The sequence below is a fragment of the Mastigoproctus giganteus genome, chromosome 7 (genome assembly GCF_048544385.1).
Source record: "Mastigoproctus giganteus isolate SK-2022 chromosome 7, ASM4854438v1, whole genome shotgun sequence".
Lineage (NCBI taxonomy): Eukaryota > Metazoa > Arthropoda > Arachnida > Uropygi > Thelyphonidae > Mastigoproctus > Mastigoproctus giganteus.
The window spans coordinates 154996155-155014271 of NC_143581.1; the positions used below are offsets into that span (position 1 = coordinate 154996155).

Below are 18117 nucleotides of genomic sequence, written 5' to 3' on the forward strand. Positions count from 1 at the left end.
TAATAAAATTTGTATTTTTTTTATAATCAAAGAACACAGGCTGACCATAGGCTATTATCCATGTCGGGAATATGCCTTAATCTTCTGACTGGCTGTAGAAACCAGTCGACTAGCCTGACTTCTCAATATGTGGGATAAGTAACTGCACATGTTTTACGGGCACCACCTACATTGCAGAATGATAATCCCTTTGACGTTTAATTTCTGCTTTCTAATTGCCTAAAGGCCAGAGGTGGGAACAATGCTTACAAAGTTGTGTGTCTCGTAATCAGTTTGTTATATGGAAATTTTATTCATTATATGGAAACTATTTTAAATGTAATTACCAAAAGGAATTTAAAAAAAAAATTGCTATAAAGAAGTTCATGAAAGAGAGGTCAGACTGTAATTAAATCAAAAATAGAGCAATTTAAAATAAATAATCAGTCGAAGGTGCCCTTAAAATACCCATCTTTATACCACTTCCCAAGAAACCTGGATCCCTGGAATGGCTCTGATCATAGAATCATTAGCTTAATGAGCCATACTTCTAAGATTCTCCTGAAAATAATTTACCTAAAAAACATACACAAACTCACAGCAGAAATAAGACCAGTTCAAAGTGGATTCATGAAAAACTGTGGAACCAGAGAGGGAATCTTTAACTTAAGGATGATAATTGTGAGATATCTGGAGAAACGAAAAGACATTTACATCTGTTTATAGACTATAAAAAAGCTTTTGACTCAATAAACCATGAAGAGATGATTCATTCTCTACAAAAAATAGGAATCGATGGTAAAGACATAAGAATTATAACTAATTTATACTCGGAACAATCAGCTTCCATCAGAAATTATGGAGAGTTTTCAGATGAGTTTCCAATTCTAAAGGAAGTGCATCAGGGATGCATTCTATTGACTATCCTTTTTAATATTGATACCGAAGAAATTTTCAGAGAGCTTGAAGATTTAAAGGGGCTTATCATAGGAGGAATCAGAATTAATAACCTAAGGTATGCAGATACACTGTTCTACTGGGTGAAAATGAAACAGACTTAAAAGCCATCATCCACAAGGTAAAAAGCTGCAGCGAAAGATTTGGTTTATATTTTAATGAAAAGAAATCAAAAGTAATGTGCATCTCAAAGAGGTAAAGAATAAAATTAATATTAAAGTAAACAATAATACATTTCACTAAGTAAACTCCTCCATCTACCTGGGACATTTAATGACAGACTATGACAGAAATGCGAGCTTAGAGAATTTTCAGAGTAGCAGATGTACCATGATCAAGTTACTATTGTAGTACCTTAAAATTTACTTATTACTTTTCTTTTTCTTCAGTTATTTTTCTTAGTGGATGTCTGTATTCACTATTTCATAGTGGGGAGAGGTTCCTGGTGTTTGAGGCAGTAGTTGCTCCATACCTGTGAAATCCAAGTTACATTTTTTCCTGGGTGAGTGCCGGCTCTTGTTAATTTATTTATTTGGTTCCTTTTAGAATTTGAAGTTACTTTAATAGTTTAGTTTTATTTTATTATTCGGTAGCAGTAGAATCTAATCTGTTTTTGAATTCAAATTCTGTCAAAAAGAAGTGAGACTTGCCAGAATGCATGTGGTAATGTAATGAACATCAATATTAGAAATGAGGCCACATATATCTGTGAAATGAATTTGGAAGATTTTAGGTGGGGTTTAGATTTTTGCAGATTAAAAAAAGAAGTTTCGTTTATAATCCTGCATGCCAACTAGGTCAAAATAATTGAAAACTAATCATTTTGATAATTAGTATAATCATTAATTGCATTTAACAGTCGTGAGTTTGAACCACAGTCAACTAAAATGTTTGCTTCTACACTCCTGCACTAGACCAGTTGGCTATGAAGTTTGTTTATTTTGGTTATCATGATGCATTAATGTAGAAAAGATAACAGTTAGGAGGAGGGGATTGATGAAATTTCTGGATATGGCAAACTGAATTCTTTTAATGCGGCCCCCAACAGTATCTTTCCCCACATGCACACATACTACTAAGATTTCATCCAATTATGAGTAGGCAGGACAGAGGGCGAGATGCTTTCCATAGAGGTTTTGTCTGGTGGAATATCTAGTGGCCAGCCTGCAAAAATATTTTTAAAGCTGTATCCTTGAAACGTAAAGCATATTAGATCTCACTATGATTCCTATCATAATCTCAAAAGTAACCTATACTGCATGATGACAAATGGTATGAAGAGGATCTGGAGAACAAACATGATTTTCACCACTTGAATCTTCTGATAAGTGGTGGTATTGCACTGGGTGAAGTCAAATACTACCTAGAATCATTTCTTTGATGTGGTGTGCATGCCACACCTAGACCCCCTGCCCATATTGGTTCATACCTCAGTTCACATCTGTTATACTAGATGCAGTATTTTTTAACATTGCAAACAGGAATATAGTATTAGTAGTAGTAGTGGCAAATATTGCAAGAAAGCAAGCTTATATAGCATCGGCCAAAAAAAAAAAAAAAAAAAACTACCCATCTCATTTGTCTAATTCTTCCTTAAATTTATTGAACTACCTAACTCCAAAACACAATATGGAAATTTGTTCCAACAATCAGTCACTCTCTGGCTGAAAGAAAATTTCCTCACATCCCTCCTATAACTATTCTTTTTATATTTAAATTTATGTCCCTGTATGTGTGTCAGCAAGAGTTTGGATGCCATCTTCATTTAATCTGCTCAATCCATTTAAGGACTTAAAACCTCAATTGGGTCCCCATGCAGGTTCCTAGTTTCCAGATGCTGCAATTTGCAGAGCTGAAGTCTTTTATGATAAGAGTATCCTTTGGTGTCCCTCACTAATCTTGTTGCTCTTCTCTGCACCTATTTCAACAGATCTACATCCTTCCTAAAAAGAGGCTTCCAGACCTGTATGCAGTACACAAAGATGGGCCCTAACCATTGCCTTTTACAACAGGACAATCATCCCCTTTTCCCTGCTGGCATATTTCCTGTATATCAATGCCAGTACCACACGAGCTGTCCTAGTAGCCTGTCTGCACTGTCAGAGAACTTCATGTCAGACTCTACAATTACCTTATGTCTTTTTTATTTTCCACTACCTTGAGTGTGCTACCATCCAAATGGTGTGTTATGCTGGGATTAGTGCTGCCCATACACAGTACCTTGCATTGCATCTCCTCAGCACATCTGGGTAATTTTTCTCATCTTGTTGCAACATTATACCCTGACTGCTATCATTAGCCACCGTAGCCTAGTGGTCAGGCACGTGGGTGCATAAGTACACGTGCCTTGATTGACTCGGTGTTCAAGCCTGTGACTGCTGAATACGGTGCTGTTTCTTGTATTCTTGTAAACTCCTCTGACCGTTTGGTCGTCCCGGAGTATAAACAGAAAAGTTATTTATTTATTTATTACCTGATGAGATCTGCTTGTTGTAACTAATATAATAACTCCTGTGCTAGAACAAATATTTCTTAATCAGTGTCATAGGATTAATAGTTATGAAATTTTCAGTTCAAATAAAATTAAAGGGGTTATAATGAATACTCTAAGCATAATTTGAAAGTTCTTATGAAACAACCCCAGGGATTCACATCTGGTGAGTATGGGCTTGACACACCCAGGATCCTGAGCTAGATATCATTCTCCTCTTTCTTGGTGGTTCCTCTCTCTCTCTCTCTCTGGGTAACTTGGAATTTTTTTTTTTTTTTTGGCTGGCGCAGCATAAGCCTCAGGCTTCCTTGCACTATATGGCTAATAATAATAATAATAATAATAATAATAAAAAGGGGCGCAATGGCCCAGTGGTTATGACACTGGACTATCAGCCTGATGGACCCGGGTTCGAGTACCACCTTGGCGGAAGCGAACGTGGCTCCATCACGCTGGGAGAACGGTATAATAATAATAATAATAAATTAGAATAATAATAATACATAAATTAATAGTAATAAAAAATTAATAAAATAAATAAACATCGTGAAAGTTGGACCTATCTACCCCAAGGTCAGAGTGGCGGCTAAGGCAGATTGTGGCGCTATCTGGCATCACTCGCGAGAACTACCACTGGACATAAGCCAAAGCTAAACATGTCCACCTCCAATAATGGATGATGTCGCAGAGAAATATTAATCATACTGCATCAAGTGTGGCACAGGATAAAGTCACTTGCGTTCAGGCCTTAGGCAGAGGGGTCAGTGCGAAAAATTAGCCATATGGCTACCACAAGAGAAGGGCAAGACAATCCAGCCCCACCAACTGGAAGTGCTTCCTGTGCAACTGCGCTAGTGATCACCCAGGAAGGGAGAAAACGGCAATGCATGAAGTGGAGCATCGAAATGAATAATACGACATCATATTATTCGACATCATGCAAGCATACTACAAAATAACGAAGGCGGAGACCGATATGACAACTTACAGGGTGAGACTATATACCAAGTGGCTGGAATGATTCCCGGATATTCGGGTCACCAAACAGCGAATAGGGACCAGAGAAGGACCATCATCACAAAGAACCTAATAGCCCCTGCAATCTCAAAAAAAATCAAGCAAGGTGTGAGGAATCAACTACAGAGGATAAAGAATATGGAACGAGAGGAGGAAGAACATACCACTGCTGAACCAGAGGCAGAAGAGCAAGAGAAAATACAACCCACAGCAGCTGAAGTGGAAACAGATGAGGTCATGATATCCAGAATAGAGGATGAGTGGAAGAAGGCCATAACAGAATTCGAAAGAATGGACCCCGCAAAGACTCACATGATACCGAAGCAGAGGATGAATAGAACCTTGTGGAGAGTCACAGACCACTTGAATTAGCACATAATACCACATTACCTCGACAGCAATGGTGCAACACTTGAGGCCATCCACACAGCCGTGTATTGTGCTGCGGTAGCAGCCACGAGGATTAATGGAAGAGAAGCGAGAGACCAGCAGCAGAAGAACCGAAAACAGAAGGAACCACCAGCTTGGGAAAGAAGACTTCAGCAGAAGATAGAAGAATTAAGAGTCAAAGTAGACCAATTGACCCAGTACCAATGGGGCAATAGGAGTAAGAAATTAATTGGAAAAGTGAAGAGCATCCTCAAGAGAGACAGCATCCACAGAAAACATGAGACAAAAAATCAGAGAATAGGAGAGTACTTGGGCACATAGAAGCAGAACCTCCTTGCACTCAGCAAGAGACTACGCCGATACAAAGAGAGCTCCAAGAAGAAAATAACCGAATCTTCGATGAGGATCTAAGAGGTTTTTACAGGAATCTTGAAGAAGACGGGAAACAAGGGAATGACCACCCAAGAAGAAGATGATTGAGGAGCTCTGGGGAAACATATGCAGCACGGAAGTAAAACATAACAGCCGAGCCACCTGGATAGAACTAGAACGCAAGAAAACCAAGGACGTACAAGAAATGAGAGGATGGGAGATTCGGGAAGAAGTAAAACAGACGATCAAGAACTCTCACAACTGCTGAACTCCAGGAATAGATAACGTCCACAACTACTGATACAAGAAGCTCATTTGCACACACAAGCACCTGGCAGAGCAGTTCACCCAAATGATAAGGCACCCAGAGACAATCCTGAAGTTTCTCACTCAAGGAATCACATATCTGAAGCCTAAAGATGAAGATACAAGAAACCCAGCGAAATATAGGCCAATCACCTGCCTCCCAACGATGTACAAGATCCTGACCAGCTGCATAACCAGGAAGATAACAGACCACTTGGAAAGCCAGAGCATATGGCCGAACAGCAGAAAGGATGCAAGGAGCAATTAATCATAGATGCTGCGGTTATGGAGCAAGCATACAAGAAGTGACGCAACATGTACACAGCCTACATCGATTACCGCAAGGCCTTCAACTCTGTGCCTCATAGCTGGCTAATAGAGGAGCTGAAAATCTACAAAGTCAATCCGATAGTGACAAACTTCCTAGGAGAAACGATGGCAAAATGGAGTACCACAATTAAGGTCGAAAACATCACAACCAGGCCAATCCCCATCAGGAGAGGAATCTTTCAGGGAGATGCCCTGAGCCCACTGTGGTTTTGTTTAGCACTTCACCCGCTATCTACCATGCTCAACAGTAGCAAGTATGGATATAACCTCAAAGAAGGAAGGAAGAACCTGTACATCCTCACCCACCTGATGTATATGGATGACATCAAGCTCTACATGGGAACCGAGAAGCACCTTTAGCAACTACTCCAGATCACCGAAGAATTCAGCAAGGATAATAGGATTGATTTTGGTCTAGCCAAATGCAAGACCCACGAATTGCGTCAATTGAAAATTAGTCAACCAAAACTACCAGCTGCAGAGTGGTAAAGAGATCGAAGCCATGGCAGAGAAAGAGAGAGAGGCCTACAAATACTTGGGGTGATGCAGGCTCAGCAGTTACAGCACAAGGAAATTAAGGCCTGCCTGACCGAAAAATACCATCAGAGAATCAGAAGCCTGCTGAAAGCAAAGCTGAATGGAGGGAACACAGTTAAAGCCATAAACACCTATGCAGTTCCAGTGCTAACATACTCCATTGGGGGTCATAGATTGGACTAACACCAAGCTGGAGTATATCATGAGGAAGACAAGGACAATGATGACCAAGAGCCGCCAACACCACCCATGAGCTGCTGTGGAGAGACTGACAATTGCCCGGGAAGAAGGAAGGGGCCTGATAGACCTCATTGAGCAACAGAAGACAGCGATAGTTAACCTGAAGGATTACTTCCAGAAACACACAGCAGCACTCCACCAGGCTATAAGGAAGATAGACAAGCGGTATACCCCACTCAACCTAAGCGAGGAGTCCCCTCGCAACCAGGAGGTACAAATGAAGCTAGAAAGATGGGCAGAGAAGACACTCCATGACAGACACTGCAATGATCTCCATCAAGGTCACATAGATAAAATTGCTTCCACTGCATGGCTCACGAGCAGAACACTCTTCCCCGAGACTGAAGGATTCATGCTCGCCATCCAAGACCAGGTAATCAACACCAGGAACTATAGAAAATACATTGCCAAGGAGCCCGGAGTGTTAGATGACACATGTCAACGATGCCATCTGGCCTTAGAAATGATCCAACACATCACCGTGGGATGCAAGGTGATCACCCAGACTGAGTACACTCATAGACATGACCAGGAAGCCCGGATAATACATCAGAAGCTAGCAAGGAAATACCAGTTGATTGAAGAAAGAGTACCGTACAACAAGTACAAATCCCAGGCAGTACTAGAGATCCCAATCCACAAGCTGTACTGGGACCGCACCATAATAACGGATAGGACAATCCCGCACAACAGACTGGACATAACCCTTATGGACAAGAAGGAAAAGACTACATATCTGATTGACATAGCAGTATCTAATACTGGCAACCTGCAGAAAACCCATGGGGAAAAAATCAGTAAGTACATTAACCTAAGACAGGAGATCAAAGAGATGTGGCATATGCAACAAGTAACGACCATCCCGATCATCGTGTCAACCACAGGTATGGTGCCTAAGACCCTACATAACAGCCTAGCAGCAAATACCTATAAGGAACTCCAGAAAGTCGCAATCCTGAACACCTGTAGGATTGTCAGAGAGTTCCTCGACCAACAGCAACATCAGACATAACAAAAACCACCCTGTGTACTTGGTAGCAATACCCGTCACAAGGTGGAACCCCCAATCAGGGAGAAATAATATAAGAGCAGCAACAATAATAATAATAAAGTGTAATCAAAAAGTTCAGGGATTTAACTAATATTTAGGAAAAGATGAAGCTTACTGCATTCCTGATAGGCTTTTTGGGAGTTGATAATAGTTCTTTTGTCATGTTCTGGATAATTTCCTCAGTAAATCTGTGACTTTCCAAGGGGACTTCATGCTTTGGGGTAAGAAAATAACAGGGAACTAAATGCAGTGAGTATGAAAGATGGGGGGGTGGGGGTTGGACTACAGTATTTTGCAAAAAAAATGGCCCCATGCACACTTGCATGGGGCCAATTCTTTGAAGCCCACATTTCTGGCCATTTTCTCCAAACAGTATTGCATAATTACCATATAGCTGTTTCATAATATTCCTGGTTCACTGTTTGACTGTGCAGGACAAATTAATAATGAATACAATGCCCTATGAGTCTAAAATTACAATAAGCATGATCACATTTGAGTTATTAGGACTGAGCCTTTATTTTCAGTCATACATTCACAATTCACTGTGAGTAATGATTGAAGAAATAAAGTGTGAATCAGCAATAGCACATTGATAAAGATCCTGAAATGCAAGAACTCGCTGCTCTTTGTGATCATTAGTGAATATGGGAGACACGAACTTAGTTGAAACATGGTACATTCCCAAATAATGTTAAAACTGATTGACATACCCTATAAGAAATACCAATTCCACTAAAAGCTTTGCAAATAGTTAAATTAGTTAAATCACTCTTGATCAGATCATGAACATGAGCAATTCAATCATTGGTTTTTGAAATTGAAAGGGCCAGAGTGAGAATCATCTTTGATGGACAAGCTCTTTAAATTTTGTAAATCACTGAAATTTTTTGATGACACATGGCACTCTCTCCAAAAGCTGGTTTTAATGTTTTGTGAATTTCTACTGCACTTTTCCCTAATTTGAATGTAGATTCGCTGTTCAGTAAAATTACTCATTTTAAAATGTGATTAAATATTTTCTGTTTCTTTCATGTATGCTAATTTTCGGACTGACGGTAGATAAATAGGTGATTCATGTATTACTGTGTCTAGATGGGCCAGTGAACATGTTACAACTTGCTATAACGCTGTAATTTCAAGATACAAAGTCAGTCATAAAACTTTATGACATCTTGGTTACTTTACATCATGGTTGCTATTTAGAGTTTTGCAATAATTTTGTTGTATACAAGTTACAAATAAATAGGTTATGATTTTATTTTTAAAAAGTATAAATTCTGCTTTTTTTATTTCACATACTCACTTATATATACTTGTTGAGTACAAGTATGTGTCGTGTTATCTATTTTAGTACTCTTATACACACAAAAATATTCAAGCAAGCTTATTATATACCATGCATTTATAAATGAAAAGTTGAAACACAAGTACACTAATGCAAACAGTACATTAACACAAACCTTACCCTTTATACTTACCCTCATGCCTTGAAAACGAGAAAGAGCTCGCAAGGGGCGTAAAGCTCGAAGAGTGCGCATAGTCTTGAAGGCTTGAATACGTCCGCCACCTAATGCATCAGCTATAAGATTGACCACAGACACCTGGTAGAGCAAGAAGGAATATTACTTACTGGGGATTGCGACAGTTAGTTGATGATGATGAATTCATGGCACAGGAGGGGAATAAGAAGAATAATGATAAGCAACAATGGCTTGAACCTGTAAGGATTACTTGGTGTTTATAAAGTAGAGTGCTTCTGTAGCTGAAGATAATAATTATAAGTGGCTTTGAATACATTTACTTTAAAAAAATGAAACAAATGAAAAAAAATGTGTATACAACAAATTCAGGAAACAAAAATAGCTGCATTTTGATGAATATAATCGGTATTAAATGATATGTAATTATGGCAAATGTTAAATTGCATGATATTTTAATACAACTAAGGAGTGCAAAATTTTTCTCGGAATTTTTTATTAAAGCTGATGTACAGAGCGTTACAAAACTTCTTTAACATAAAAAAATTATTAATATTGTTTTGAACTGTTAGTAGGAGGATAAAAACAGGAAGTAACAGACTTTGATGCAATTAGTTTGTTGTGAGATCTTGATCTGTTGAGTTACCCCATCACAAATGAATTATTTGGTAGTAAAAATGTTAGTGTATGTAAAATGTAACAGAAATCGAGGCATGGTATTCCAGCATGTCACTTTTCACAAATGCATACATATATATCTATGTTTTTTCAACATTTCAAGTTCATTCAAATAATGTGTCTGTTTATGTATTAACTGTCTTCACATTTGTCCAGTACACACTGCCATCTCTTACTTGTGTTTACAAGTAAGCACACATATGTTCAGAAAATTTGCTCATGAAAGGGTTAAGATGGAGCTGATGGTGTCCATTACAGAACTCTTTAGAAGGAGATCTGATGGACACCACCAGCTATCCCTTAGTCAGGACAAAGCCAAAGAAAGCCACACATTCTTTGGGAATTTTCTAGACATTTTAGTCTTCTGTGAATGTATATGAGATTAAACTATTTATCACTTCTTTCTAGAGATCTCAGTTTTTAGTAACAGTATTAGTGGTAGAAAAATGATGCAAGAAAGCAAGTTTATATAGCTTCAGCCAAAAAAAAAAAAAAAAAACAAGATGGTTAATATAAGAAGTGCATTACATTTCAGGGATATTACATTTTTATTTTTTAAATTCAGCAAAATTTTTTCTTTTTCTGTGATTAATAGAAGCAAAAATAAATAATTCATTATATTGTTACCAATTGATTAAATAATAATATATAAAAATAATTGTTTTCACTGTACTGCAAATACCCTCCAATGTAATATTAACTCCACATTTGTTTCATAATGCTTTATAATCAACAGCATGTGAAATGCAACACATATTTCAGGTTCTGTGATTTAATAAATTAAACAATCATAGTATACTTTCAAAGCTTTTGTAATTCATTTTACTTATTTCTTCCTGGATTTTACTAACAAATGAAATATAGCATGTAATTACAGTTTACTCTATGATTAATATAATAAACAAATACAGTGGATTCTGGTTATTTGGGCCACTGGTTAATTGGAGCAGCCGCTTATTTGGGCCAAATCTTAAAGAACAGAGTCCAACCGAGAAAATAGCCAAGGTTTACTTTACTTAATTGGGACAACATGCCATTTAATCGGGGCAGGAGACTACAGCACTCGAGATTACCCTACGATTGTCTCCGACCATACCATGTGATTCGGTCGGATTTCTGGTCAAAACCATAAAACAATTAGCAGGCCCTTGTTTAATGGGTTTTTCTGTTTGTGCTTCGATCATATAAAAAAATTAATTTTCAGAATATGCTCTTCATTCCTATTTTTTAAGCTTCGTAACTTGTTACTCCGTTCTCACTTGCACATACCGTGTTACTTGCAATTTGTGTGTTCCATGTTCTTTGTTACTGATTGCTTATCTTTTTTACTGTTTTAAATTTTAACCCTCACCTACAAATGTCAGTGAATAGAAATGTCAACTAGTTAGTATATGTACATAATACAGTATGTATTAATTAAGCTATCACGTAAGTGTAAAATTATTTTTATTTTGCTAACCTGTGGAAAATATTCTTCGGATTTTTACGTATAATTTAATTTTTTAATTGGTAATGTAATTAAAGTATAAATTTGTACTTAATATAGTATATCTTTACTTTTATAGCCTGTGGATATAATATTCCTCCTATTTTTGCTAATTAGAATTGCTGTTTAATAGAATTAAACTTTAATTCACAAACGTGATCACAATGACCGGCACTTACTACATATCGTATAGTGAACGGTACTTTACTATGGTGAGTCCATCGTAACGTGATTTGATTATAGAGTAAACCAATTGCAAAGCTGGGGGTCCACTGTAATTTTAACTAGTTATGTGAAACTTCGGATAATTGGGGCAGCCACTTAATTGGGCCAAAATGCACTAGTCCCAATGTATCCCAAATAAACAGAATTGACTGTAGTAATAATTATAATTTATATATTTAGTAAACTGAAAACAGAAAAAAAAAAATGCAATGACTTTTATGGGCAAACTAAGAATATTTCATTTCTGTACATTCACCATATTGCCCATTCATTTCTCCAATTAGCTCCCAGCAACAAACATACTATTTAGTGCTTCAAGTATAATATACTTTATATGGATAGCCTATGTGATATGTATGAAAAGAAAAATAGTAAGTTCCGAATTTTTATTGGTCTGATTTTAATGAAATTTGGGATGGCTGGATAAATCTTTCTGAAAGAGCTACACATAAAATTTTAGGAAAATTCATTCATGCAAAGTCAAGTTACTACATGTGGACAGATGGACATGGTGAAGAAAATTAGGTACTTTATGCATTAATGGGCCTATATAAAAAAAAAAAAAATCTTTGTTTACCCATCTATTCTAATAAGAAGTGTAATTCTCCTTTAAATTTATATTCAAACAACACACTTCCACAATGGCAAATGTTCCAACAATTGGTTAATTCTCTGGCTAGAAGCAAATTTTTGCACATCTAACCTGCAACCATCCCTTTTCTTCTTTTTCAATTTAAATTATATCACCTCATGTGTGTGTGTCATGCAAGAAAGAGTAAGAATATTAGAGAACAGGCCTTGAGCACCACCGATAATCATCTTAAAATAAATATTGCTTCCGGCGACAAACCACTTAAATCAAGTTTATTGAAATAAATGAATAAATTAAAATACATGAAAGTATTAAGGGAAAATAAAATACTATATACAATTCAACCAAAATTAATATATGGCAAAAATAAACTATCTATATATAAAAGAATATTTTGGAAAATGGTGCTTTTTCATGTACATACTTTTTGCTTTCTGCAAGGTGGGGCTAACTATTATTGCATCATACTACAACAAAGTGATTGGCAGGGCTGTCTCGAAGACCATGCCTAGGCATGTCACTCTTAAATTAAGCTACATATACCACAGCAATGACTCATTACCTGATAGCGTTTAGTAGCATTATGATGTCACACTTGACGGTTTGGCCATTGTTAATTGTGGGGATTAATTTTAGAATTCTACATGTCCATGTTTCAATATAACAATTCAATTTTTTCAAAAGTTTCTTCAGCTATTAGCAATGTTGTTAATATTGGCAGTAACAGAAAAGAGAAAGATCGTATCAGAAAGGCTGAGAAGAAAAGAAAAGATCTTGAGGAGTATGAAGCAATACTTAAAAATCCTGATATCAAAGAAAACAAAGCGATTATAATAAGTTAAAGGCTTCACAATTAAGAAAGGAAAGATACAAAAAGAGCAAAAAAGAAATCAAACTCCAGTCATTGATAAAAAATAAAAAAAATAAAAAATCATAAAGTGGTAAAAGACGAAAATGATCAAATAGAGATTCCTGAAAATATTCGCAGTTCAGGAAATTTAATACATGACGTTTTTGGAAGTATTGAAACTCCTTTGGAAGAAAAGTTTTTAGCCGCAACAAATACCGTTCGTTGAATGAATGAAAAAATTTTTTCTGAAATTAAAATTCCAGGAGAATTGAAAATAGTTTATTCATCAGACCAAATTATGCCAGATAGTTGTAACGCTGAAGAATATAACTCTGTAACATCTGAAACACTTTATTCTCTGGAGCCTTCAGGTTTACCTCTGCATAAATTACTATTAAAGGTAAACGCAATTCTTATGGTTTTAAGAAACTTAGATATAAAAAATGACTACGTGTAGTGGAAATAAGGAATGGTTGGTTTGTGAACCAGGCACATGTGACAGCTGGATCGAAAGTATATATTCCACAGATTCATATGTATCTGTGGTTCATTCTTCAATGAACATAATTTTCTGTGAAATTGGCTTTTAGTATAACAATAAACAAAAGTCAAGGTCAAACATTGTCTAAGGTTGGTTTTGACTTAACATTACCATGTTTTTTGCATGGACAATTGTACATTGATTAAGTAGAGTGAAGGCAGTTAAAATTTTTTTGTATTAATGGAAAACAAATCAAAAAACAAAAAAATTGTTTATAATCAAATATAAATGTAAATGATGGTTTTGTTATTAATTTGTTATTTTATTAATAATAAAATAATATAATATAATTTTTGTATATCTTTTGATTATTAGAAGGGGGGTGTGGGGGTCCCCCCACTAAATATAAAAATAAATAAAATAATACAGGAGGTGTGGGGGGGTTCCCCCCACTAAAAAAATTTACATATAAAAATGTATAATTCAGTTTCGTGTGACACAAGTCACAGGGGAGCGAAACGACCTTCTGGTTTGTTTGTACAAAAGAATAAAAGTAGTAAAACATACATGACTAAAAGTGATAAAATATATATCAAGGAGCTTTCAAGGCAATATGCCTCTTTGTCAGCATAAACAAGATATATAATAACACATCCTTATATTATACAGAGACATAGCCTTGAGCTTGCATTAAGAACAATTATGTGTGAGGACTGTGTGCAGTGAAAGAAAATAGAGGAAAATGGAAGGAAGGAAAACAAGAAGAAGAAATTAACCACCAGTCTCTGCGGAAATGGTGCAAGTTAACAACAGGGCATGCTGGCCCTGTTGTTAACTTGCCATTTCTCATAATGATGTAGAATAATGGCTGCCATATAATAAGATGTATGTGGGTCGCAGCGTTACAGTTAATGACGGGAGCCACCAGTTCTTTGGAAAATCTCGAACCACAAGAAATGGTGAGAATCAGGGGCATAATCCAATATTTCAACATTTTACATTTACATATTTTATTTATTACGCTTCCAGGGCAATGAGCCCATATGCACTAGAAACAACTACAAAATTTAAAATTTCTATAAAGCCTTAAACAATATTTACAATATTAATTTCAATTAATCATTTGTCAATCTCTATTTGAAAAGTTATTTGAGTGAACTCAACGTATATAAAACAAAAACAAGTCCATCAGTACAAATAGTGCAACTGATTTCCGTTCTGGACCTCATACAGCTACACCATGCTCTGCTTGGTCCAGTAACCAGACTCTTCTCTTAAAAACATTTTATACATAAAACAAAAAAGCTTAAAATTATGATTTAAAAATTTACAAATAAAAATGGTAAATTATCTCTACCTAGGGTACAGACCTCTCTCTCAAGCTCACTTAGCAGGTCAATGTAATATGGACAGTGAAGCATGACATGAATGCCAGACTCCACCTCCCCACAAAAACAAAACCCAGAAGGGACTAAGCTGAGTTTTGGCCTAGACATTAGGCTGTGCCCTGTCAGCCAGAAATTGGCATACAAACTGAATTGTAACCAGGGTCTAAATCTGTAATTCACAGTAGAGACAGAAGGCAAGGAAAAAAACATTTCTCTGCCTTTCTCAGGGCAATTCCGACGATTTTGCCATATATTTACAAGCTCATCATAGATTCTTCTCTGCTCTACTGCAACCAGTCGCCTCACTAGCCCCATCCCCACCTAACATCTCTGCAGGGATACCCTGCCTGAGGCAATGCATAAGTCCAATGCGAATGGTCAGCAGGCAATTTGCCAGACAAAACCTGAATAACATCTGTAGATGTGCAACAAGCACGGTTAATACTCAGAAGAGTGAATCTCTAGGTCAAAAGGAGATGTTTCTTTATTATTGAATTTTTAGCCTTCATAAACCAAGCTCCAGAGGCATATGTGATGGGGACAAAAATATTTTCATATAATAAATTTAAAGGCCGACCCTTAATTTCCCATGTCACTCTAGTAACCCTCCAAAGCTTGGCATACAATAATTTATTTTTATGTTTCAAATATTTGACATGTTGTTGTAAAAAAAACAAATGCTCCTCCAGGAAAAACCCAAATACCTGACACATCTTGTATACCTCAGGGAGATGCTCCCATGGCATACAAAAGGTGGCTTAGTGAAACTCGGTTTACCTTTTAAAAGCATAACCATGGTTTTTTCCTTTGGAAATCTGAAGCTTATGTAAAATTTGACCAGTTTAGGGGGTCCTGAAGTATGGAATTAGCCTTTTCTTCAATTTTTTTCTGAGAATCACCTGCAACAATTAAAATTAAGTCACCTGCATCGGAGATGGCATGAGTGTCACCCATATCACAATCCAAAAACTTATCCAAAACCATGTTCCGCGTATAAGGCCCAAAGATCGACCTCATGGAGCACTAGTGTTCCCAGAACTCTTCTTCCCAATGGGACTTGACTTGGTGCATTATGGCCTTAGCTGCCAATGCGCCATTAAAAACCAAACCAAACAGGACTGAACCATGACCCTGCAGTCAGAAAACGTAATCCCTAAAGATGGTAAAGAGATCTCCGAGACAGAGGGCAGTTCTAGCCCTGCGTAGGATACTGCCACGCCACAGGTATCAAAATGACTGGAAAGAAATAGTGACAATCATGGGCATAATGCAATATTTCAACAGTGGGTTGTGGATCATAATTGTTATTATAATCCACATTATAATATTATTGCCAGCTCAGCAATCTGCAATGGTTGAGCTAGCAAAATATGCCTGGTGAGTAGTCCCTCACATTAAGAAACACATTCACATAATCTACATTCTAACTCACTGATATATAAGAAAGCCCTTGCATGGTTTACTGCTTGTATTGCCAGGGTGTTACAATGTTATCATATTGATTGTGTGCAACTTCCTGGCAGGAGATTACAGTTGAAGTTCTCCAAAGTGAAACTAGCTGTTCCATTACTACACTGTGCAAATGTGTTGCCTACCCAGATTGTGGGGTTTCTTATATTGGCGAGTCGGAATGTAGATTATGTGATCATGTTTCTGAACATGAGGGGTTATTCACCAGACAGAATTTGCCAGCTCAACCATTGCTGAGCATTATTGGTGTGAGCAGCATTTTAATTATAATCCATGACCCACTCTTGAAATAATGCATTATGCCCATGATTTTTGCAATTTCTCATGGTTGAAGGCTCTCCATATAAATGCGGTAGGTCCCATCTTTAATTGTAATGCTGAGAATCCATATATCCTATTATGGAGGCTGTTATTCTACATCATGATGAGAAACGGCAAGTTAACAACAGGACCAGCATGCACCATACCATACCATTTCCACAGAGTCTGATGGTTACTGTTTTCTTCTCTTTTTCCTTCCCTTCCCTTCTTTTCTTTTGCTGCACATGATCCACATTTAGTTGTTGTTAGAACATGCACATGACTGTCTCTGTGTAATATAAGGATCTGTTGTTGTATATCTTATTTAAATTGACAAAGAGGCACATTGCCTTGAAAGTGCCTTTATATATATTTTATTGCTTTTAATATATATATATATATATATATATAATTACGAATAATAAAAATTAAAAATAAATAGGATAGGATGGTGAATATATAAAAATCGGGTAGAAAAAAGAAATAGCAAGTGTATATAAGCTGTTCTAGGCAGCGTGAGCTCAACCTGGATAAAGCTTAGGATAATAATTATTACGAATAATAAAATTAAAAATAAATAGATAAGTCGGATTTGAAGTGCGATAATATGGATTATGGATCAGGGACACTGCAAGAGCAAAGGTACCCTACAACCATAATATATACATAAAATTATTTTTATTGTTATGTGTAGAATGTAGTAGGTATATATATATATATAAGTATAGAATTTAAATATAGAATTTACTACCAGGATACACGGTATTTTCATTATTAGCACTAGTTAAATTCTATATTTAAATTCTATACTTATATATATACCTACTACATTCTACACATAACAATAAAAATAATTTTATATATATATATATATATATATATATATAACAAAAAGAGTAAGAATGTCACCAGCATTTAGTTTATTCAATCCATTTAAAACCTTAAACTTTAAGTGTTTTTTTAACCTTGTTGCTCTCTGCTCCTGACTCTACACACATTCCAACAGATCCACATCCTTTCTAAAATTAGTCTTACAACCTTGTATGCAGTACTCAAGATGTGGTCTAACCATTGCCTTTCACAATGGAATAATCACCTCTTTGTCCCTGCTGTCAAATTTCATGAACATCATTGACAGAAAAATTATTGTTACCCAAATAAATAACTTTGTATTTATTAATGTTAAATCTCAATTGCCACTTTGCAGTCCATCTGCCTAATTTATCTATGTTTTTTTTTAGGAGTAGTATTTTTTTTCAATGAAATCCCAAAACATGGAGGGTATTAGAGCCAATAGCAGGGTATTAGAACCAATTTAAGGCTGAGAAAGCAAGAGACAATTGTTGACATTAGATTTGAATTTCTTTTTTAGATTGTAATTTTTGGGAAATACAAGTGAAGGAATGCTCCAGAGAACAGAAGGGATAAATGAGGAAACTTTGGTAATGTGAATTTGGAGTAGGACAGTGAATCGATGCTGATTGGTTGTGGTACAT

General features: G+C 36.3%; 1 protein-coding gene across 1 annotated transcript in view; it reads right to left on the bottom strand.

The window, feature by feature from the left end:
* LOC150083272 (sodium channel protein para-like) overlaps positions 1-18117 on the bottom strand; it is a 1345866-nt gene that overhangs the window by 263831 nt on the left and 1063918 nt on the right. Inside the window, exon 26 of the mRNA XM_090377950.1 lies at positions 9152-9274. Coding sequence (XP_090234076.1) covers positions 9152-9274 — 123 coding nt within the window. The remainder of the gene's footprint in view (positions 1-9151; positions 9275-18117) is intronic.